General features: G+C 38.0%; 1 protein-coding gene across 2 annotated transcripts in view; it reads left to right on the top strand.

Annotated features, from left to right (window-relative positions):
• LOC124060616 (LIM domain containing preferred translocation partner in lipoma) overlaps nt 1-25703 on the top strand; it is a 137373-nt gene that overhangs the window by 44126 nt on the left and 67544 nt on the right. For both annotated transcript variants that reach the window (XM_046391771.1, XM_046391772.1), the window contains 3 exons: nt 3266-3459; nt 18417-18517; nt 21617-21739. In XM_046391771.1, the coding sequence (XP_046247727.1) occupies nt 3270-3459; nt 18417-18517; nt 21617-21739 (414 nt within the window). In that variant the 5' untranslated portion in view covers nt 3266-3269. The remainder of the gene's footprint in view (nt 1-3265; nt 3460-18416; nt 18518-21616; nt 21740-25703) is intronic.

Below are 25703 nucleotides of genomic sequence, written 5' to 3'. Positions count from 1 at the left end.
TGGTGACAATAAGAAAAACATTGAATATCATCAGCCTTATCCTAAAAAGTCATTAGAAGTCTCTGTTTACTATTCTGTGATTCACCAGAGCGACTATGTACTGATGTCATCTCTGTGCTGGGTATGGAGGACCACACGTGTCACAGAAATTGTAATAAAGTGCTTCATAAATTAATCACTAATTTTAACAAATTTATGTATTAATATGTGACTGTAGACAAAATTAATTAATTAAATTCAAATTATTTAATTATGCAATGTTTTATTGGCATATAAAAAGATTAATTATAATTTACAAATGAAATATTAATCCATCAATTAATCAGATCAAATTAAGAGGGGAAATCCCATCATTTTCCTATTGGTCATTTGGTTTGCCTTGTCGGTGACATGGTGGTGTAGTGGTTAGCACTGTTGCCTCACAGCAAGAGGGTTCCTGGGTCGAATCCCAGTCTGGGCCCTTCTGTGTGGAGTTTGCATGTTCTCCCTGTGCCTGTGTGGGGTTTTTCTCTGGGTTCACCGGCTTCCTCCCACAATCCCAAAACATGCACATTAAGCTAATTGACTACTCTACATGCATGTGTGGTTGTCTGTCTGTAGTCGGCTGGGATAGGCTCCAACACCCCTGCTACCCTGACAGATGAGTGCTATAGAAAATGGATGGATGGATTTGCTTTGTCATTAGCTTCTCCTTTTGGTTTCTTCTTTTAGCCTTTTCCGGTCACTGTAGGCCTTGTACTGGTAAAACTAGGTAATGCAGTGCAAATTAGCCATGGGTCATACACAACGTTGATAAAAATAATTAGGGTCTCTAACCAATCAGAGAGCTTGTTACATCCCATTTATATAAATGAATGAAAAGCTTATTTTATTCATTTATTTTAATTACTTTTTCCATGACATTTGTCTTCCTCCATAGCTGGATTCTGGTTTGTGTTCCCAAAATGACACATAGATCAATTGTTTTAAGAAAGTTTATTTTAAATATCAGACAAACTGATTTAGGTGGGTTTAATGTACACTTAGTACCTAGTACGCTTAAAGTGACATCCCACTGTTAGTTATTTGCTATCATCAAAAGATGTAACCACTTGCTGAAACAGAAATTTTCTATTCAACATGTCATGTATTGAGTCTTACTTACATGCTAAGATCATTTCTTCTTGTTTCCCTCCTTTTAATTCATCTTTTATTTTGTTAGCCATTTGAGCATTGAGAAATGAAAGCATTTGCATTGAAAGGACAGGTGGGTGTGAGACACCAGCGCACGTCTGAATCGCAGCATTAAGAGCAGGGAATAATATCAAAAGTAAGAACCATTCAGACGGCAGGAGGAGCAGGGATTTGAGCAGATATTAAAAGATGATTGTGCGTGGGCTTCTCTACTGTGCTCCAAAGAAAGAATGTAAACCCTGTATCAGTCAGACTGAGGATAATAAACAGCAAAAACATCAGAACACAGCACAACAAACACAAACAAAAAGATGGATGGGAAAAAGCGCAGTGTATAAATAGTTCAAATATTTCAAGTGATTTCAGAATGTGATGGTGAAATTCTGGATGTTTGTGTCCTCAGCTGTAGCAAGTTTTTTTGCTCTGTTGTAGTATTCTTTTCACTGTAACTGTATCAAGGCCAAAAGAGTCCACAAATAAAATAAAAACAAAAAACAGAATATGCAAATTAAAGTCATTATACTGATTTACTATGGAGGCAGTTAGCTATATCTTAATGTCACAATTTGATATTTCAGTCTAAGTGTACTGCATAGTAAGAAACAACAAAGAACACTAAATAAATATATTAAGAAAATGAAATGACTTGTGAGTCAGTGTCCTGTTGCTGGTTAAAGCTGATCTGATCTCTTTTGTGACAGCTGCATCAACTCTGAAAATCATAACAGAAATTGTCTTTCTGTTATGAAGTCTTTTTGGTTTTAAAGACTGCACTGTTTTTGCCACAATTTGTCTCACTATATTTTGATTTGTTGTTCTCGTGTAGGCATTGCAAGACAGGATGAGAGATTCAGAGTTCAAAGTGATTTCCTTTCCACTTTGATACTGTGTTACTTCAATTCAATTGGACACATGAATACATGTCAGATCAGATCTGTTTGTGTGTGCGTGTGTTTTACCCTGTTTTCCTTTTTCCAGAATAATAGTACCATCTGCTCTAACAGTCTGACTCAATTGATGAAATACAGGAAGTAGACTTGCATTTTAGACCCATGTAGTAACTGATGTGCTGCAAGTGGAGACAAAGGTCAGCCACCTGCACAAATCCTTAGAAACACTGGAAAATGGCTCTTACTGAGCCTTTCAACAGTTCACAACAACCACAACAACAAAAACCCCAGAATTAGTTGTTTATAGAACAAAATAGGAGACCTTGACGTAAAAGTTGAAATCATGTCAGCTTGTATGTTCTCCGTTCTCGTAAGTGATTTCTGGATTATCTATTTTGGGGAATTCTAAAAATTGTTGAATGCAGCCCTGCTCCTTCAATTTTCTCCATTGAAAAGGGGCTTTTAGACCATATGAGTCACAACAACCAGCACTTCGAAGTGTACTGTGGTCTTTTACAAGCTGCTACTAAGAGCAACAACATTAGGGAAAATAGTTAATCACATCAGTAACTATGCCATTTACCTTATGAACAGAAATAGCTCCATATGAGACATAATCTATACAGTAAATAACAGGAATGTACAATATTACACATCCAGTGACATTCTTTAAATAACTACTTTTTCAGGAATTGGTTTCACAACATTACACCACAACCACCGCACACAAGCCCTCCGTACCTGTAAATATCTTCATGTGGTGGCTTCCTGTAGCAGTGTGGCAGATATTCTCTCCATTGCACAGCATCAGTTTTAATATAAAAAGCAGGTATTATGTGTATTACTTTAATCAGTGTGGGGAATTTTCCTGGCCTCTTTCGTCCAGGCCTCTTACTCTGCTGACAAGATCACTGGTGCTCTTGTCCTTGAAGAAACAAATTATGTATTAATTTCACCAGTGATTCCAATTGCCGGTATGCTCAGATTGAAAATGCTGTAAGATAAATGTTGTGTTATTAAAGTTTAACTGTTACGAGCTAGGCACTTCAATTCTTTATCCTTCCTCTGTTCTATAATTAAAGTAATTTTTGATGTTGGCTTTAAAGGCCTTTATAGTGTTTTCCAGGGTCTCCATCTCCTGTGTTGACTTGTATTCACAGGTTTAAAGGTCACTTTGAATAACTTTTGTCTCTCTTCTTCAGAACGATGTGGAACCCAGCTAATGACCAGACAGGCCAAGTGTCTGCCAGAATGGAAACTACACCATCTCTGGGTAGTGCAAGCATCTCCATCTCCCAGCAGCAGGCACCCAAGAAATTTGCCCCTGTGGTCGCACCCAAGCCCAAGTTCAACCCATACAAACAGATGGCAGACCCCACTCACCCTGACACTGCAGGTATCAACAATTTCTCTCAACCGTTAACTCCAGCTTTTCCTCTGGGAAGAGTCTAATTAAGTAGTAATGAAGTATTGATACTAAAACTCACTGTGTTTCACTTTGAATCAGCTACTGAACGTAATTTTTTCTTCAGAAGTTTTCTTGCAAAACACAGTTCTTATTACACTGCTCACTTAATTTGAGACATATGTGTTTAAGTAATACACATCCTTACTGACCTTATTTGCCAGATAGCAGCACAATTCAATAATGGTTTAAATGGTTATAATTTTACACTCCTGTAAAGCTCATTGATAATAGATGTAACTCTGGACTACAGTATAATGTTTGTGGACTTCACCAAAGCTTTCATGATCACCTGCAAAATAGAGAGGAATAGATAATAATGGAAAAAAAAAAAGATCTGGAACATGGGAGCATAGCAAGGCACTGAAACACAACTTGGTAATATCGATCATCTACCCTCACATTTTAATGTAATTCCAGTTTATTGCCATGGACCCATTGTTTTATCAGTTACGACAACAGGTGATGTTCTGACTCAAAGCACAGTATATACTGACTGACGGTGTGACTAATATCACAACTCATGAGGAGCTGCAGCACTTTGTTATTGACCTATAATCGCTCTCCTTTTTTTGCCTCGGTACATTTTTGTTTGTTTTTTTCATGCACTGACATTTTTGCGCTGAATTTCTTTTTAATCATTCAACCTCTAAAATCTGCGTCATGCTCATTTTGAATATAAATTTTACTCAAACCGCTCACAAAAGCAACCGCCAGTGGTGTTCTGACATAAATATTCTGGGAGTTTCGTGTGTGTCTGAGAAGTAGTGGTACATATATGATTTAAATTGAATTAAGATTAACATCTGGCGAATATAAGGTATACGCATTACATCGCTTAAAAACAACATCATGTAAGAATCTGTATTTTGTGCTATATGACACCCACGTAGTTTCTGAATGCATCACCACTGTTGTAAATACAAATCCTTGCTTTCTGTAACAATATCTTGTTGTCTAGCTTATGTCTATGTCTGTAAAGCATAATCAAATTTCATCAACATAGTTGTTTCTGTTTGACATTGTGCTGAAAAGTGTTACACACTTCAGTTCAAGTACAGAGTGGGAATGACAGAGAAACCATTCAGTTGCTATTACAAATCAGCATCCCATCAAAATGATTTTGAAGTTGTTAATTCAAGGTAAAAGTTGAAACAAAGTAAAATAGTTGCGTAATGTTGCTTTAACATTGGCTCTCCCTAGCTAACTCTGACAGTAAGCTCGTTGTGTGTGTGACTGTTGTGGTATGCAGCCATGTGTGAGTTCAGGAAGCCTTGTTCTGTCTGCTCACTTCAGTCTGATAACGGATAGATTTTAAGACTATCATTTTTATGTGTAATTTTCTAAGTTAGTGGTTGTTTGTTGTAATAGACTGGCATTATTAAGTTTTGAATTTCAGGCAAAGATCATTTAAAATAATGCAAAATTAATTTAAAGAGAGAAAAAAAAGAGACTGTGCTCCACCAAGCATAACTGTGTCTGTTTTACATGAAACAGATATGACTCCACACTGCAACAACTTTATTTATAGTCATCTTTGATGAATATCTGTTCAAAGTGGGGATCATAATATGAGATATAATATTTAGTTGCTTGTATACTATTTCTAAATGAAGCCTCCTTATGTTTAGACAAGTAAGTAAAGAATTAACATGTGTTTCATTTTCAGAGTTAAGTAGTTATATGTCAGTGTTCCAAAATGTGCACCAGCCTTTATGACTCAAATAGCATATAATAATTACAATAATAAGATGATTTATGCAAATAAAGAGAGACACCACTCTCTGTCTGCTGTTAAGAATAATATAAGAATAATGTGATTTGAAGTCATTGGCAAAAATCAAACTGAAAACAGCTACTCAGTGTGTATCTACTGGCCTTTTATAGTCACTGGAGCTTCACTTTTGCACATGCTCGATGTGAGTGTAGCAGTTTACAGGAAAACAGTATACAACTTGGAGTTAAAATGAAAAAGTTTTCCCCACCATTTTTTTAAATAAAATAAGCAGAGCTGTTACACCTTAATACACAATTCATTTGGCTGGAGCCTTCTTCCTCAGCCAGTTGTTATATAAGCAAAGGTAGAAACTTAGAAGATATCACCCCTCCACATATCTCTTACCTCCCCATCTGGTATATGTGTTGTAATGTGAACATTATCTAAAACTCTACCCTCAACCCCCCTGAGAACCCTAGATGTCATAAACAGGGGAAACGGTTATGAAATTCAGCAAGCAGTGAGCGCACTGTCAGGTTGAAAACACAGTTGTCTGTGGGGGTTTGTGGTTTGAGTTGTGGACCTGTCTGGTACTCCAGATGTTTGTTGTGTAAAAATTGTTCTTAGACGGCTCCTATTTGAGCTCTGACCCCCACAGAGGGAAAAGAACCAATTTGGCCTCAAACTTTGCTTGTGGTTATGATTTTTGGTGTAGAATGACCAACTGGGCCTATAATAAAAATATATATTTGGAGATCTTGTAAATAAATTAAGGTGATTAAAGAGTCCCATACAGGCCAGTTTATATCAGTAGTATTCAATTAAGCAATATTATAATAACAGTAATGAATAATAAGAAAAGAAAAGAAAAAACAAAAGAAGAAAGAAATGCGATATTCAAGCTCTTAGTATGGATATTTACCTCACAGATATTTAGCAAATTAAAAAATAGATCTTATTCCCAGCTGATGATTTGTGGTATTATTAAAGCCTTGTAATTCCAAAATGTCATTCTACTGAAAACATATAATCTAGACTTCGTCTTTTTTCACAATTAATCTGGGTATTAAGAGGATTAATGAAACAATATAAAGAGGGTGGGGAAACATTTGTCTGTGATAGAAGTCTTGTAATGTACTTTGTAATGTAAATGTTGAACTTTCATGAATTCAGTCAGAGTTCCATTCTTAATATCGCATGACCTCAGTGACGTGAGAAAAAAACTGTTAATCCCACGTTTTCTATTTTATCTCTTACACTTTTCACATGGACTGTGACAGTAATTACGTAAACTGCCTAATGCTTAGTTTTTTCTTTCTTTTAAATATTCACTTTGGATCAGCTGTATTGTTGATTGAAATGGGCAATATGGAAACACTAATTAATAACTGTTTTGAAGACCTTGCTGCTGTTATCAGGTGTGAATTTAACATTGTCGTATTGCTTGCATCTAATTTCCTAAAGGGTTGCAGAATCTTGCAGTGAAAATTCCAAAAAGATCTTTTAACTTTTGGGCTGCTGACAGTGTTATTTTTCATTAAAACATTAATTTTAATAAAGACTCTGATGACTGGTTATTGTCAGCATTCTGCATGCAAAAAATTAAAGCCGTCAGCAGACATCTCCACTTGTCAAAGGATAAGATGTCTTTATGAACAGATTATCTGGGTCTCCCTGTATTTATTTATTTAATATCTTTTATATCAAATGTGGGGACAGTCTGATGTAAAATTGAGGATTAGCATAAAAATTAGGGACAAGTCAATTTGGCACAGTGCCTCACTGTTCCTTTGTCTAGCCGTGGCCAGTATCAGGGCTGGAATGAACAGTGTGAGGCCATGTTTTTTGTGTGGACAAAGAAGCTGGTGCAGACAGGGCAATCCACAGTAAGAGAGGTCTGCTCTCAGACCTTTTTTTTTTTTTTTGTTTAGGGAGAAATTGTTCTGATTAAAGCCCCAGCAGGAGGAAGTGAAAGACATATTGGTCTCAGACAGTGACCCTTCACTCAAAATTCCTTACAACAGCTCAGACTTTAGGCTTTCAGTTGATCTCATATGGTACATGTGCTGTAGGATATAAGATCTGTTGTGATTGCTTTACCATGCTTTTACCATGTAGTGCAGCCAGTGCTCCAGTGCTTTCATACAGGCTCCTCTCCTGCAACATCTGAACCCTGAAAACCTTTTCTGTGTTTTTTGCAAGTGTAAGGGAATTTTAAATGTACACTGAGATGAATGAAACCGATGTGTGATTAGATCAGGATCAGCTCTGCAGCACACTGTGGGCGAAATGGACAAAATATCTTGAATAGAAAGTAATGCAATCCAGTGCAATAGCCCTGCAATAAGAACTACCTTTCTAAAGCATATAACGTTCAGTTTTGTTTAAACAGTATTGACAACAGTCTGTCATTTACTGCCGTCAAGCTTTGAAACATAGTTAAAAAGCCTTGATGTTATTGGCGGACAGAGGATGTAACAGGTGCAGTGCATCGTGCTATAAACTGACCTTCCTTGAACCCTTTTGAAATAAAGAGACCTCACATCCTTGTTATATGCTAACAGCTTACTATCTACCTTGACATCATTTTTGGCCTTATTTAAACTCACAGATGATGATATCTTTGATAAAATGTTTTGCACGTTATTGAATTTCTGTGCAGCTGTCTGCATAGATCAACACATGCTGACTGATGACGAGTTTGAGTCTGCTCGCTGCTCTCTGGGACTTCTCTGTTTCAGTGTAAACTAGGCATGAGAGCACAGTGTTAAACACGATGTCGAGGACAGAGGTTACGTTTCCGAAATAGACAAAGACTCAATTTCTGATGACTCTGACAAGTAGTTCTTCTTTGATTCCATACCACTGATGTCTTTTCATTTTATATCTTTTATTCAGTATGTGCAAATGACACTCTAATCAGTATTTTAAGAGATTTCTCAGTCCTTTGCATTTACTGCTTTTATTTTGCTATACAGTACAGCACAAACAGTTTCATCAAAGGTCTGCGTAGAATGAGTTCAGTCCAGAATTTTTTATTTTTTTTTCTCTTTATTAAGTGTAAATATTCGTATGATGAGACCAAAGAATGTCTGAAAGAAATTATTCATATTGGAATGAGTCATTGTTAGCAGCCTCATTCACAATATTAAAAAATATGATATCAAGTGATTAAAATTCAATTCAAATTCAAAATTCAGTTCAAGTTACTATATTGCAAATCAGATATCCGTCAAAAACCTCAACACCACATAAATTAATTTTAAGTCTTTTTGTCTCATAATGCCTTGGCTGCTCATTATGAAGGTTAATAAGTTCTTGTAAGGAGATAATCATAGTGAAAGTTCCAAGCATCCGAGAAGTGCTGTTTCTGTTCAAAGTTTTCACACTAAGTTACCAGAAACCTGCTAATTGTTTGCTCAGAGCTCAAAAGTTTAAAAGTGTTGAACATGTGCATAAGCTGTTTTTATTCCTCCCTGCTTGACTGGCCAGAGGCGAAACTGACTACCGGTTGTTATGTCAGAGTCCCTCATGGGTGTCACCAGGAGAATTTACAGGAAATCCACCAATGAGTGTGTCAGTGTCCCCATAGAAACCACAGGCTCATGCTCTGAGCGTATACAAAGGCCACTTTTATCTAAGCAGAACACATACCTCAACTACTTGTATTTTGCCTGTACTGTGTATAAAGTCTTTATCAGTAAAAAGCGCGATTCTTTTCATTGCTTCAAAGTTTCTATGTTGTTCTCTTTGTTCTTGTGATGTTTTTGATAGTGCAGAACTTTCTGAATACACTGTAGACCATTTCATGTTGTTAGTCACCATGCAGTCAGAATGAGAAATTTCACTTCTCCAATTCTTATGTACTTATCGTAGCATTGTGAAAAAATTTTTCTTCATATCCTGTTTGTTCTTTCAAAGTGCTGTCTGCATAATCAAAGGAATTATTTAATGCTGAGTAAGATTTCAAGAACATAATTGTGCATGTGAAGGCATGGTTTTCAACCTCTACTTGATTGCATCAAATGCTCTGCCATAAAGTGATGAATTACAATTATGGGACAGCACATTGGGCTGATGGTGCAGTGGTTAGCGCTGTTGCCTCACAGCAAACAGGTTGGATTCCTGCTCTGGGCCCTTCTGTGTGGAGTTTGCATGTTCTCCATGTGCCTGTGTGGGTTTTTCTCCAGGTTCTCCAGCTTCCTCCCACAATCCCCAAAACATACACATTAGGTTAATTGGCTATTCTACATGCATGTGTGGTTGTCTGTCCTTGTGTGTCAGCCCTGCGATTGACCGGTGACAAGTCCAGGGTGAACCCTGCCTCTCGCCCGTAGTCAGTTGGGATAGGCTCCAAATGTGCCCTTCATAATGTGCCCTCCAAATGTCAAAGGTTATAAAGAAGTGAAAACTTAAATTACTTCCATCAATATGCCCAACTATTGTGCCCTCTTGAAAAATGAAAATAATATGCACAATAGCTACAAAAAGAATCACATTGATTTGATTTGTTTTATTTTATGTTTAGACTAAAGTACTGACATTCAACAGTTACAAGGCTTGTCAGTGCTCCCTGATGTACAAACGATGTAATGGTCATACAGATTCATACATATTCATACGGGCCCACGTATTATCAGCCCAGCTAATTTATTAGTCTAGCTCTAATATACTGTATACATGACCTACTGTATAGTAAATCATATTATGCCATTTACAGCTCGTATATATATGAGCTTTTAAGCTGTTTGATAACATCTCAATCGCAACAGTTAACAAGCCCAATGAAAGTGTTCTCTGTCAAAGAGATGAACAAATTACATCAAGTATCCATTAAATGGTAATTATGTTTAAATGTCACCATTTACAATGTAGAACTTTACTTGTTAAATTGGGATTCCCCTCACAAGCATGTCACTTTAAAAGGTCATAATGCCATGTGATATAAGTTCCAAGCTGTGTGTATAGCATGTTTTGTCACATGCTGATCAACTGAATGTAGGTTTACAGTATATTCTCAGTGTGAAAGAAGCTGCTTGGACAGGTTATGAAAGTGGCTGAGCTTGCACAGCAGTGACTGTCTGCTGTGACATTTGACTGGCTTCATTTACTCTCTCTCTTGTTTGTTGATAAGAAATGACAGCCACGCTCCCCCCTCCGCCTCTCATGAATCACACTTTCACTCATCACCAAACCTTACGTTGCATTTTGAGGAACTAATTGTTGCGATCATTTGATGTTTCGACTTTTAAGATAAAAAGCCAACCCTCGTGTCAAACCCTTCACCTTTTGTACAGTATTTGTTTCATTGCTTTCACGCAAAGACATAACCCGTCTGTTGTTCTTAATCTGAATTTTTCCTCCCATGGGAATTCTCTGTAGAGTAGCAGAAGCCAGTTTTGGTCTGCGCCTTCACAGTTAAAACAAGTATGTCTCCAAAGACCTCAAATCCCTCCCTTGCATCTTAAAACCAAATGAAGTCATAAATCACTCCTCTATACATATCATGCTAATTAGGAGCGGGGCTCAGCCACTCTTTGCCAGCGGAAGATGGAATAAAATGGGTCCATAATTATGTCAAAACAATGTGCACTCAACCTCTTCCACAGCACATTTGGAATGGCTTTGTGGAGATAAAGGATGTGGACTGACACTCAACACATAAAACACTTAGCCCATTTTGTCTTGAAGGGATGATGGATTTTTGTTACTGAATGAACGAAAGACACTCCTGTCTTTCTTTCTAACACATACTACTTCAGGTTTGTGCAAATATAAATAGTTTAGATTTTAGGGGTCAGGTACTGTAGAAGTTTTACAAAGAAACATTCTAATGCTTTGATGCAAACAGAGCTGACACATGTGGACTCACATTGTCTCACTGATATGCCCTTATTTTGGCTCACTGCAGCATTTGTGACACCAGTAACTCCAACTCTCAGCAATAAATCAAGTTCAGATTGTGTGGGATAATTTATGTGTTGTGGCCAACAATTTTTGACACATTGATAGAAGAAAGCTCCCTGTGTTTTTCAGTTTTATCTCTTCCGCTTTTTCTTTCACAGTTTCCATCACTGAAATGGTGGATACATTATGTGAAAGGCAGTTGTGCCAGGCTTTGTCCTAAGTCTTTAGAGACCAGATGGCCAGTGCTAACAAACGTGTAGCTCTGATAATATTGCACACGTGTAAATCTGTAAACATATGCTCAACCCTCAGCCCTAACAGAACATTCTAATCCTTTTCACAGAGCAGAACTACTTAAAAAAGGCTCATCTGCAACCTGCAAAATGTTGCTATTCTCTGATATTTCTTTTCTCTGTAGCATTTTGCAACAGAACGCAGTTTTGAATCGACTTGTGTGAACTTGAAATCAGATCGCATATCTACAGCTGCAGGCATGATTGTCAGTTGTTTTTTTCCATGCCAAAGGTTGGAGACCCCACCCTCAGTGCACAGGACCCAAAAATTCCAACATTCAGATGCAAGTGACCACAAAGTACCGGAAATAATACTGGAATAAGCCCTCCTGTGCATCTCATAGATTCTCAGTTGGGTTGGGCTCTGGGATATCTGTAGGCTGTTGCTGTCGTAATTGAGATATTCCTGAGCTGTTTTCGAAATGTGACGGCTGGGGGAGTCTGCTGCTGATGGGAAGAACTGTTTCCTGTTGTACTGTTGTACTCTTTATAGAACTGCTGTATTTGGTCTGCAATGTTTAGGTGGGTGGTGTGTGTCAAAGAACATCCACATGATTGCGAGAACCAAAGGTTTCCCCACAGAACATTGCAGTGTAAACATAAAATTAATCATTGCTAACATCTGATATTTTAACATTATTGTTAAAATATGATTAATTAGTGGTTTACTCAGCAAGTACATATCCGCACACACACAAACACACATACACACACACACACACACACGTTGATATGTATTGACCCAAGTTTCAAAGCATTTACAGATGGACATGCAAGTATAGTTCATCATATACTGTAAATGAAGTGTTTATAAATGTACCACTTACTTAAAAAAAACTGCAAAATTTAATATTAGTCCCAGTGTCACAGTTGGATCCGTCTCCACCCTTTTATCTTCCCGTTAACAGTACTCTGGTTCCCGATAACCAATTATACCTCTTATAGCCTCTCAAATAACTTTAATCACTGATTAGGATTCCTTGTTCACAAAGAAGCTACTTAAAAGTAATTGCTCAATAAAGAGAGGCAAAGTTGTCGTATTAAGTAGGTCTTCCTGCTGCTTCTCTCATTAGTGCTCACTTGGAGCTTTCAAGTCCCTATTGTCACAAATGGAGCCAGCTTCATTCACAGCACAGAAGCCGTTCTCACTCTGCCTAGTTCACACTGATTTAAAGCCTGACAGCATAAGCACTGTACAAACCTGCAGAACAGAAAGTGCTTAACTGCTCAAACCCATTTTAAATGTAGAATAAATAGCAGAAATGTTTGCTGCACTGGTGATGCAGCAAACTGATATCTGGAGGTGGTGCCACTGCCTTGGTCATATTTTACAGTAAACATAGTTGCTTGTGATGTATGTTGGTGTGTTTGAAACAGGCTGAAAGGATACAAAAGAGATTCACAGAAAATGAAAGGAAATGTTTGAAATAGCTTAAACATCTAGCCGATCAAAGAGGTCTGTGATTCCCTCTCACCTGCAGTGTATGCAATGTAGTAGACGTGCGAGTCCTGAGTCACTTGGTTAATTACCTCTGATCCTAAAAATAACCTCAATTTCATGAATCCCCTCTTCATCATCAAGGACCTGTTGAGTCCTTGGCTGCACTTGCCGCTAACAACTCATATAAATACAACATTTTAAATTGCATTCTTCATAATCTCTTTATAATCTATCCCATTCGTTCTAAGTAGTTGTAAGCAAGAAACTATTGCAACAAATAGTTTAACATAGCCGATCCGGGTCTGTTGGATCAGTTGTGGGTCCGGGTCTGTTTGGCGCTGTGAGTCCTGCGCACTCACTTGGGTCAGCCTGATCCAACTTATCTGGGTGGGCTATGTGTCTGGCCATGCAGGAACTTTTTCTAACCTGACTCTGTCAGATCACTGAGTCACCCGATGATGAATAAGTTAGGAACCACAGCTAGTCATTGTAATTTATGCTATTCATTGCAATTTTTTTTGCTAACAACTACTTGATGATGAATGAGTGGAGTGGGTTTTAAGGACAATGAATGGTGCAGTTTAAAGTTTGAATGTCAGCAGTAATGTTACATTATATTATGTTTATTTGATATCCTATTGATTTTATTTATCCAAAAGATATGATACCACATAGCAATCTAACATGTTGCTATTTTTTGATGTTGTGTTGGAAGCAAACATTCTATAGTACTATGCTTTGCTCCAATATTTAGTTGAAAGTGAAACACCATTTCTTATGTGTTTTATAGTGATGGGGATATCGCCTAGACCAGGCATGTCAAACTGGTCCACAGGAGGGCTGGTGTGGCTGCAGGTTTTCTTTCCAACCAAGTAGCAGCACACCAGACTTGACTCATTTAATCAACTGATCTCCGTCTTCAGACAGTTGATTGGTCAAACGGTGTGCTCTTGGTTGGTTGGCACAAAAACCTGCAGCCACACCGGCCCTCCTGTGGACCAGTTTGACATATGTGGCCTAGACCTTCAGTTGTGCAGACTCAGACTTGTATGATCCAAGAGGACTTTGGAGTTGGGTTTCACCATTAGCTTCTTGGTGATACTGGTTCAAATGGCTCAGTTAACTCGGATAACAATATTGAGTGATCTAGATGGACTCAAGTCCATATGTGGAACCACATTTGCCATGACACTGTAAGTGAGAGGGAAGAAGCTCTTTTAAAACCAGTTCAGCAAATTTTTCTGGTAAAAGAAAGAAGTTCAAGTCCTTATCTATCAAAACTATATATGTTAGGTTTTTCAGTATGATGGTTTTTTTTTAATTCACCCATTTTATAATATTTCAAACAGCCACATGTTTTGACAGCTCTAGATATTTTTGCTTTAATGTGTGTATTGAAAACATTTGCAAAAAAGTTGGGTTTCTTCTGGCAAATTTGACCACTTGTCCAACATTATATGAACATGGCAGCAGTGTTGATCATTTAAAGGTCCAACATGTAGCCAATGCCAGTGCCACTAAATCCTACTCACTGTACCTTTTCAGGTACCCAGTGGAACTTTTCACCACTAGTAGTGCAGTGGAGCATCGTTTTTATGATATATGTACATGTAAGAGCACACAGGTGATGAAATACATATTCTTGTCAACACTGAGTGGTGTTGATGGGCAAAGAAATGTAAGCATGGATGGAAATGATGTCAAATCCAAAATACTCAAAATAAAAAATAAATAAATCAATTTGCAAATATTGTATGGAGAAGGAAATGCATTCAAAATGTTATTTTGACCTCATTTATATACACAGTGAGTTTTGGTGAGAAATACCAAATGTAGACATACCTTTGTTTGCTAACAAGAAAACTCCACAGGGTGCCTTCAAGTTACAGCCTTCATCTCTTTTTGGCTGTGTAATATTTTTTCAGCCACAGTGAGGACATGTCTTAAGTATGAGGTATTGTGTTTAAATGGCGTATTTCAACTACACTTTGGCCTCGACGGTTGCTCCAACAGCACTGTAGAGACAGGTTCCACTTTCAGGGACAGGTGTTGCAGATTGGCAACTGCTATGAACACGGTAATACTTGCGTCGGACAGTTATTTCCATTTTGTTTTAGCATCAGCATTCTTTCATATCACAGGACAATGGGGTGTGAGCCAAAGATTAGTCTGTGCTTGAGTTGCAGGGCCTGCTGTGGCTGAGCAGCCGATTCTTGAGTGGCAGCCTCTGTTACAGTTTCTGCGGTAGTCCGCAGATGCATCCTTTCTGCGCCCACATACACTATCTGTGCCTGTTATGTATTTAATTAAATTAGCATCTTTAGTAGATGAAGCCAGTAAAGTCATGATTATCTAAATATACCTTGTATTTAAATGGCACATTGAAAGATATGGTTAACAGTGATGTATTTTCAAGGGCAGATGATTCCCTTTGTAGAACAATGTTAATGCCAAAATGAGTATTATGGAATCAGTTGCAAACATCTTCAAGGTTGAGAGAAAATTGTTTTACTTGGAAAGGTTATAAGGGATGCAAAGACTTCAAGTGATTGTGTCTAACAGCAGCACATTAACGCATTTCGGTCCTAAGTGAGTGGCATGAGGACAGATACTAGAAAAATTAGGTTGAGGAGGGAAAATAACCAGAAAGCCAGAAAAAACCCTTTCAGCAAAGATGCTTAATGATCTCTGTTCGAGCTCAAAGTCTTGCTTTCCACTGTTCCACATACAGAAGACCTTTTCAATAAAACATGCATCTCTGAAACATTTACAACTCTTGTGTTTCCTGAAATGATAAATCCCAAACATCTGTGATGTTCGAGAAAAATGTACATGAAACTTAATGTTTTAATTCTCTGTAAGCCACAAGTTACAAGTGACTTATATTCTGACAGAAAGGATCTGTGCCGGAGCGAGAGGGGAGGGAGGGCTGGGGCAGAGCCTTGTTGTCGAGCAGCATATTTTATTTTCTCTCCCAGAGGTTTAGAGGAACTGTTACACTCTGGAGTTTTAGTGGAGGTCACAAGGTTATTATATAAACAATTCACATGGAGGCCCTCAAGCACCCAGAGGGAATATTTAATGCGATATTCACAATTTCTGATATGGTGTAATGTTCAAGATGCAGACATGTGTCCAGTTTTATCCATGCTGCATTATCTTGCTGTATTCCTGTCTTTTCTTTTTTTTTTTTTTCTTTTGGCTGTTTCGTCAAAGCAACTGAAAACCACACTTAATTAATTTGGTCAGCTGCCTTGGATAAACTACATCGATGACATCAATTAGATCCTAATGAAAACAGATAAAAGCCATGGAAAGCAAATGGAATTTCTGAACAGGACTCATCAAAGTCTTAGAATTGGAACAAATTCCCATTACGTCTCATAAAAGCCTTTAATTTGCAAAGCTCATGTCTGGTTTGGTACTTAGAAGTACATGGTCAAATGATTCAGTCTTAAGTCCTGGGCCAAGAGAAGCCAAATCAGAATTTAATTTGGCACGTAACTCCTTATCCTGTCTGAAACATGTGGTTGGATGCAATCCTCGGATTAGCATGGACTTTAGAACTACAAATTTGGCTTGTTTCTCCTCCTCTGGCAGAACAAACACCTAGTCTAACTCATTTGTAACACAGCATTTACATTTCCAATCTCAGAAAAAAAAACACACATGCTTATTCCAGATTAGTACTTCTTAGTTAACCAAATTGCTGCAATTATGTGTGTCAATCTACTGACGTGGGATGACAAGGCTCCAGTTCTTTGTCTCTCTCACTCTGTGTAACCTCTTCAGAATGTCTCACTTGATTTTTATAGTTTGAGACAAATTATGATGAATAATTCTCAGCATTTTCACAAATGGTTAAAACTTCTAATTATTCAACAAACTGGTCCTCCTTTACCATCTCTCGTAAAACTTAATGAAATTTATGAATGTCTAGATTTACTGTGTTTTTGACTTCAGAGTTACCTTAATAAATCATATCCTACCTATGTTTGTTGGTCCTGAAAGTGAGCAATGCAGCTATGTTACACTGATCACAACGTGTGTGCAATCTGATGATTTTAAATCGTGATCTTGTGATCATGATCGATCTTGAAGGGGTCCACAATCTACTTTTCAGGTGAATTTCAGAGATCTTGCGATATTTTATGTCTGTTTCCAAACTTTACATAACTTCACTGACTAGCAGACCCACACTACCTGAAAAAACCACTAGGGTGACATAGCCAACTACATGGCTGTGCTGAGTGAACAAATTAATTCATGTGACTCTTCCTTGGGTGATGTATTCTAAATAATGCAGCAGCAGCAGGTTGGATGAAGAGCTTGTACCTAAAAGGAACTACCATTAAGGCTGTATTGTGTTTGAAATATCCTGTAGACTGTAACCTTTGAATTTCTCCCTTTGGACCATTAAAAGTATAGCAAAAAAAGTGCAATTTAGTTTGTGGATCTTGATTGCTATTGAATAGGTCATGATATTATCTTTTTCCCAGATCATCCAACCTTAGCTGCAGCTGGAAATATTCATACAGTTCAAGCTATTGGAGGTATAAATGACATTGACTGACAAATGTGGACACATAGTGTATACATCCTTTAACCTAAACCTGTTTGCTCTCCTTTTAGCCCTGTTTTTATTCTCTGCCGACTCCTGAGAGAACTATCCTCTCTTTACTAAATGCTCTTCTACAGTGTGTTCAGCAGGTTGTTGCTGACTTTGTCCATCTGCTGACTGGTGCTGAGCTTTTCCACTCAAAGCAGCCACAAACTGCAGCCAGAAGTGATGAGAGTTACTGACTGTAAAACCAAAACAATGAGCTGAAAGTTGCTCAAGCACATTTGGTTAGAGTTAAGCAAAGCCTTTCACATCCTGCACAGTCTTGTTAAGCCATTGTTAATGTATTGGTATTGATTACAACAGCTTTAACCTTATGCGTTAGGTTGTGAAATTTAAGGATTGGTCGTTATTTTGTGGTAATCCTGCAACTGTACAAGATTTTTAGACTGTACATCACCATGTGTGTAAAATAAGGTTTGTAAAAAAATGTATATTACACAGTTTTACACACATATTTAGCCAAAAGTTCAATTTCATATGTGTGCTTTTTGAACAGATGGGATGTGTCTGGACATTCTCCACACATTAGCTCACACAGATCCATTCATACACAGTAGTTTTATAGAGTAACCTCAGTGACCTTGCTGTGTACTTTTCACCGTGGCTGTGCAGAGCATCATGTGAACTATTAACTGTCTGTCTCTTTGGTGTAACTGAAAGAGCTTACATGAATCATTTTATCCATAGTCTTGAAGCTCTGTACAAATGTTTTTCACTCTTTCTTAAGTATTTTAGTTTTGTTAATAATCAATAAAATAATAAAATTCAGGGGTCTGCACTTTTAGAACTGTGACAGTTTGAATGTAGGAGAAAAGAGGAAGTATTGAATAATCGTTTTTGTTTCTCTTGGTGCGTGTGTGTGTGTGTGTGTGTGTGTGTGTGTGTGTGTGTGTGTGTCCATCCCAGCGGACTACCCTCCCCCTCCACCACCTGTGGAAGATTCAACTGCTTTCTCGCCATCCTCTGGTTCCTTCCCTCCTCCACCGATGAACTCGTATGATTATCAGGTGAGAGAAAATGTGGCTGTATTAAATTTTCTTGGTTCACAGTAACTCTCTGAAAGTCAACGCAGAAAGCAAAGACAGCCCCAAGCTCTACACTGAGTTCAAGTACCAAGTCTAGCAAAACTGTCTGTCCATTTGAGTTGCAGCCAACTGTAGAAACGTCCAGCTCCAGATGCTGCCTGGAGCCAGCCACCCCAACTCCAGGACCCACACACAAGCACACTTTCTTCAGAGCTTGAATGCAGGGAGGATAGGAGGCTGACACCTATTGGTGGAGCCTCGTCACTTTTCTTTGCTTTGTGGGTTTTTATAACCACAGGCATTTGTCCCTCCCAGGATATCTGGCCTCTGCACTCTGACTGACACTCTCAGCACTTGACCTCTGCTGCGAAATCCTCCAAGTGCTTCACATTCCTTTGTTCAGTGTAAGCAGGGCAAAGAAATCCTCCACAAGCCCCTAATTTGATCTGACCAGTATTCTATCCTAAATGAATGCTTCCCTTGTAAGTTTGGAGACAGAATGTTACATAATTTAAATAAGTCATGCAATGCATGTAAGTTCACCGCTCTTCCCACACAAGCTGTATACTTAGACAGTGTGAGTACTGCATGAGGCAGATAAGAAGTGTATGTCCGTTCATGTGGTGTTATGACCTTAATGTAAACTGTTGGCCCTCTCATTGTTATTCATTGTTTTAAAAAGTGCAGCGCAATGACAGTTACAATTCTGTTATATGGTTATTTTTCACCAGCAGCATGTTAGGCTGAGCCAGTCAGAGCTGCTTTCTGTTAACACATTCAGAACTGACTGAGCAGAGAGACGGGGACAAATGAGCAGATAGAAGTTAAAGAAGCCTTCACTAAAATGTATTTCTCATTTTAGAGATCTTTTAAATCAAAATGTCTATGTTTTTACTATGGACTCCCCAGTGTGGCTTTTTTATAATACCAGATCTGTTGGAGCTGGAACTACACAACCTTTATGAAGTGTAATTGGAGACACTAAAATTTGTATAAGGCTTCTGCAAAGTTTAATCCAAACAATAACAAATTTATAATGACTGACTATGAAACAGAACTTGGTCACATCTGGCACATGATTCATTTTGGAGATATCAGGTATTCTTTGTCTCCAGTCACGTACATTGAAATGAATCTTGTAATGGCCACATGAACCGGAGACATTATTACAGCGGGCAAAACGTGTTTCAAAGTACATGTGGGCATGTTACTGTTGTTTTCAGATAGGCTTAAAAAAATAAAGTTAACGCATCCTTTAAGTTGAATAATTAATTACAAATTGAAAATGAGGCTCTTTACTTACAACATCAAAAAATGGCTTTTTGGTTGTTAAAGGGCAACAACGATAGGAACTAAGTGGATTTGGTAACAAAGATAACCAGGCAATCGCTGTTGTAGTTTCTTTGCCTGTTTACTGCTGCCATTTCTGTCAGTCAGTCTTTTTCTTCTGAACGTTCCAGACAGTAGAAGGAAAAGATATACGAGACTTGAAATTACACAAAAAATGAGGTGCTCAGTTAGTTTAAAAAGTGCTGTACTGTTTTCATCTCTAACTTCTCTTCTCCTATCATATTGGCTCTAGAATCACCCTGACAATGCAATGTAATTCTTTAATTCACCACTGGTATCTTAATTATGTGTCCTGTAGCCAGAGCAGAACTCTTTAATTGGAGGCGCCGTTCAGAAAAAGGGATAGATATCAATCACAATGTCTTTCTATCTCGTGCTCTGTGCCTCAGCAGAGAAATTACACATGCTGAATGAATAAATGAGTGATGAAATGGTGTTTCCTCAGAAGAGGGCAGAAAAAATTTTTCCTGTCTTCATCACCCTGACTGAGAGAGATGTCTGGATTATGACAGGTTAATGCAAACAAAAGAAAGAAAGACAAAAGCAGCTAGTTCTTATCATGGCTGTTGTCCACATCACGAAGCCCTACACGGCAAATTTCAACCCATCACAAAGACTGCAATGCTTCCTTTCATCCTCCTCGTTATGACCGTTAAACAAGTTTGCCTGTTTTTCGTTTGTTGATTTGAGACAAGCCATTAGTGTTTTGCTTTGTTTACCCCCGCTCATGATTGCCTTAGATGTTTCCAAGCAGCAGCTCTGCTCCAAATGGAGGCAAAGCCTGCCTGTAATAGATTGTGACAGGTAATCCAAACACATAACATTAGAATAAGAAGCAGTCACTGATCCAGCCAACTCAAAAAGCCCCCGCAGGCAATTGCAAGAAGACTTCTTGCAGTTGCAGCATAGTTCAGAAGACTAAAAATATATCTGTCATTCCATGAAGAAATTCCCGGGAATTTTGTAGGAAACTGAGTGTCACTAATGGTCAGATCATTTTAACTTCTTTCCAGATTTTTGTGCAACAGTTTTGTTTTTCTCTTCCAAGGTATTTTGCGTCTTTTTTTAATGTGTTGAAGTTGTGTTTTCTCTTAGGTTGAAGTGATAAAAATGCAGATGAATAAATCAGTGAGGTCTCAGCCTGCTAGAGTGATCCTGTTACTGAAGCTTTCAAGCTTCCTCTGATAATAATAGTTAAATAGAAATCACAGCAAATCTTAAAATATATATATAACAACATGTTTAAAAATATTGAATCAAAAATATCTGACATTAGCCGTAAAAATCTGAACCCTTTGAAATGCTGCTGTACGAGATTATAATGAATAATACATGAGATACAGTAAAGCCAAGTGCGCTGAAAAGCACGAGGTGAATAGTGCACTATCTTATGAAAGTTGTCTCTGAGACAATACGTTGCTTCTTATTTCTCACCGCATTTCTCCCAGAGAGAAACTCTGCTATTGATGTGCGGCTTTCAGCATGAATGTCTGAGGTCAAGGTGAAAAGTGAACTCAGAGACTGTAATCCAGAGTGTAATAAATGTGAAAAAATCCGGAGAGAATGTCTCCGTGCCGCACATAGTCAGAATTACTCGTCATTGATGGTTATCCATTCTTAACTTTTGAGTGCAGTCAGACAAAGTAAGTTAACTTGTGAGTCACTATGGGCTGCTTTGGTAAGTTTATTCATTGCACGGCACATACAGTATTATGCGATGTTTGCCCACAGATGAAAGGACCAGAGAAGACTCTGGAGGAGAGACGCTCCAGTCTGGATGCTGAGATCGACTCACTCACCAGCATCCTGGCAGACCTGGAGAGCAGCTCGCCCTACAAGCCGCGGAGCACACAAGTATGATATCAACACCACTTCACACATGTGCAAAATATACACTGACATTCAGCTGGGGAAAGTAGTACTTTTACTCAAGTTCTTCACTTGATTATAGTTTTGAGGCACGTGTTCTTCACTTGAGTGTTTATATTTTCTGCTGCCTTATAGTTTTCACAGGCAGATGTGCTTTTTGCTGCACTACATTCATATTAAAGCTATGGTTTAGGCTTACTTTTGAAATTAAAGGTCCACTACAACAATTTTACACATTGAGCTGACTTTATTCCTCATAAGGACTATGGTTTAGTTTGTGAAACCTCCAGTGTTTTTCTGTGGCTTTGGAGGGAGCTCTCTAAGGTTTGAGAAACTAATCCTGACCTGACCCTGAAACTCTGTCATAGTCATGTTAACTCAGGTTGGTTTTATTGAAAATAAAGCAGGCTCCTTGTCATACTTTAGATGCTGTTAGTAGTTTTACCAACAGTGGTAATATTAACTAATATTTCACAAAAAGAAAACATTCAAGAAAAGTAAAAAGGAACATGAATGAATCCAGTGGAACTTTCATTTTTTACAACTCTTATTAAACTCACAACCCCTAAAATTCATTTTATGAGCCATTGGAGGGGTCCAACCCCTAGACTGGCAACCATGGGACTAAACCACCTAACAGTATTTAAGGGGTTAACACCAGTTACACCATTTCTGCAAAATGAGTACTGACATATTTGTTACATTAAATACATCTTCAGATATTACTTCTGTACTTATACAGGAACTTGAAGGACTTTTACTTGTGACAAAGTTTAATGACATTGTTCTACTGGTATTTTTGATTAAGTTCAGTAAAGGACCTGATAACTTGCTCTACCACTGCTAAAATCCATACCTACTTAAGAAGATTATGCTCCTGGCTTTAAAGAGAAAATTTTTATTTTTTAGATATTTTTTTATTTATACCACTGAAACCAAATGATACACTGCAGCAAATTAGGTTTCTATAGGAAACAGACCCATATGTTGCATCTTTTTTTACAATGTTTTTCAGAAACGACAAAGTGAGTCTTGACCTATATCATTAGTTGATATTAAATGATATTAAGAGCAACTTCAAAAAGTCAAAGCCTTGGGCATTTCACTAAATTGTTTGACACACAATAAATGTAGGACAAGCGGTTAAAAAAACCTAACCAATTGTGTTTGGAGTTGAAAGGCTCAGAGGGGGTTTTAAATACCATGCAGATCATATCTCTAGTGAGATATTCGAGCAATACTGTTATACCTGAAAGGTTGTTCTCTGTGGATACACTGGCAGCACTAGTGTACAAAATCCTTAAAGGTATTACAGTTTTTATTTCCATGGGTTATTTAGTGTGTAGTTACCATCTCTACATGTTTCAGTTATTTATTTATTTATTGTAGATGCGTGTGTAAGACTGAAAACAGGGTTAACTTGATAAATTATTGACAAAGCTATTCATTTTGCTACAGACGAGGGTCTGTGCCCTCACCCAGGATGTACATGTTTGCATCCACATTACGTGGAGGGAATAAAGAAAATAAAAATTTTCTAACTGTCTTTGTACCACCTCTGTGGATACACTCTTTTCCTCAGACTATTACAATCCACGTGAAATGGTATGTTGTAGAAAATGACAATTGAAACTTTGTATTTTGTGGGAAGTGTGCAGTTTTACAAAAAAAGAAAAATTACTGTTCCTTGCAAGTGCTTACGTTCTTTGGTTTGGTGACTGCTGGCTCTCTGCTTAGAGGCAGTAAAATGGGTGTACTACACACAAAGTGAAAATTATTGCACCACAGAGGAGACACATAGTGGATACAGAGTGAAAGGAAGTGAACCATGTGGTTCTGAAATGATACACGTTAAAGGCAAGCAAGTAAAATATACCTTCATGATTTCTAGTATGTTTATTGTTGTGGTAAGTGTGTGTTCATGGATGCTGATGTTAAATGTGATTCTTAAATAACATAACATGTGCTTATGAAGTACTGCCTTTTTGACCAAACAGGCATTTAAGAGTTTACTGTATGACAAAGACACTGTATTGTAGGGTCGACCAGGGGCCAAAAGTGCCTGTGAAGGTTTCCCTTTGACACCAAGAAAGAAACTGATTTAAAAGTCTACACAACAAATCTGTTGAGCATTCAAACAAATTAGCAACACAATCTTTTGTTTTATTACTAATTTGAATTTTGTGTTTTTGTTTTGTAGACTTTTTTTCATGAGTGGCTCAGCATGTTGTGAAATTATGTTATTTTCTTTATTCCCTGAGAGTACATCGATACCACTATGTCTGTATGGTAAATATGTAGCTGGATCCAGCAGCTGCTTTGCTTAGCTTAGCATAAAGTCAGGAAATGGAGGAAACAGTTAGTCTGACTCTATCCAAAGGTAACAAAATCCACCCACTGGCACCTCAAAAGCTCACCAACACATTATATCGTAGTGTTTGGTTAATATGTACAAAAACAGAAGTGTAAAAACAACAATTTACTGTTTCATTGGGGGTTATGTGCCAAACATTTTTTGGGTGCCTGGAAACTGCTCTCTGCCAACAAATAATCTGGCACATAACCCCCATAAAACCACAACTTGTTGTTTTTAGTCTTTGGTTTTACCACAGACTAAACAAACAACTGAAAGTGGGAAAATGACAATTTTTATGGTAAGATAAGATAGCCAGATGCTTGCTGTAACAGAGAGTGGTATGTTCTCATTGAACCCTCAGTGAGAAGCGAAATGATAGGCTACTCCATCAGAGAATCAGTCCAAGAAAACAAAGCATGCTACACAAGTGACCAAGTCATGAATTTTCATGCTCCAGATAAGTTTTTGCGTTCAGAACAAATGGACAGAAAGAACCTAAAGCATATTTTCCATATTTGCTGAGTCAGTATTTCATATAAACACAAGCACACACACACACACACAGACAGACACACACACCACCACCAAATATTTATACTTGACGCACAGAAGCCCACATACACAACATAAACACAATGAATAGGTCGAGAAACACTCTTTTAGGATGTGGAACCTGCAGCCGCTGAAATGGGTGTTATTTTTCCTTGCATACCTTTGTTGGGATAAAAACAGTCATAGCAGTATATATTAGAACAGGGGCCTGAAAGCTTTTGTCAACATGACTTTGAAAAATTGATGTGCACCTGTATAGGTCTGAGAGCCCAGCTGGCGAATGAGCGGGTGAACAGTCATAATCACTAATGTATGGCTGTTGTGGTGCTTTTACCTGTCAGGGTCAAAGTTGCTGTATATTTATTTTTATCTCAACCTGCTGCAAGCCTTTAGAGTTAGGGGGAAGAAGACACACCACCTGTGCCTCAGCAGTGTACACAAACATGTAATAACATGTATTAATCATGAAATGTTATGTATCAGACATTTTGTTGACTTAACTGTGTTTTTGCATTGCTGCCATGCTGCCTCTTATGCACATGGAAAAGATTTTTTTTTTCTATTTAATTGTTTCCTTTTCACACACACACACACACACACACACACACACACACACACACACACACACACACACACACAGTTACTTTCTCCTCAGCTGATGCTGATTCTAGCTGATTAACTCAGATTGACCTTTTCCCCTCCCCAGCTGCTCCTGTCAGTCCGTGCTCAGCTTCTTTCAATGCATTATTCTACAGCACAACACTGATCTGTGTCCTGAGCCAGGTTTCATGGTCCACCATTGGCACAACTGCTGCACGGTAATCTTTTGCTTGTATAAGCAAAGAGTAACTAGCAGTTTTGATTTACAGCTTTCTTCGCTCAAGCACTTACAGAGCCAGCTCTCCAAAATCGATAGACCACCCGGCACTCTCCCTTTCTAGCATCTAGGAGACGAATCCTCCTCCTGACTGTAAATTTGGAATCCGCAAAAGGACCTTATGTGTGCTCACCTCCTAGATGAAATTGAAATGGACGTTGCTG

Source organism: Scatophagus argus, chromosome 6 (genome assembly GCF_020382885.2).
Source record: "Scatophagus argus isolate fScaArg1 chromosome 6, fScaArg1.pri, whole genome shotgun sequence".
Taxonomy (NCBI): Eukaryota; Metazoa; Chordata; class Actinopteri; family Scatophagidae; genus Scatophagus; species Scatophagus argus.
The sequence above is the reverse complement of the archived record's forward strand: the minus strand, read 5'-3'. Positions and strand labels throughout refer to the sequence as shown.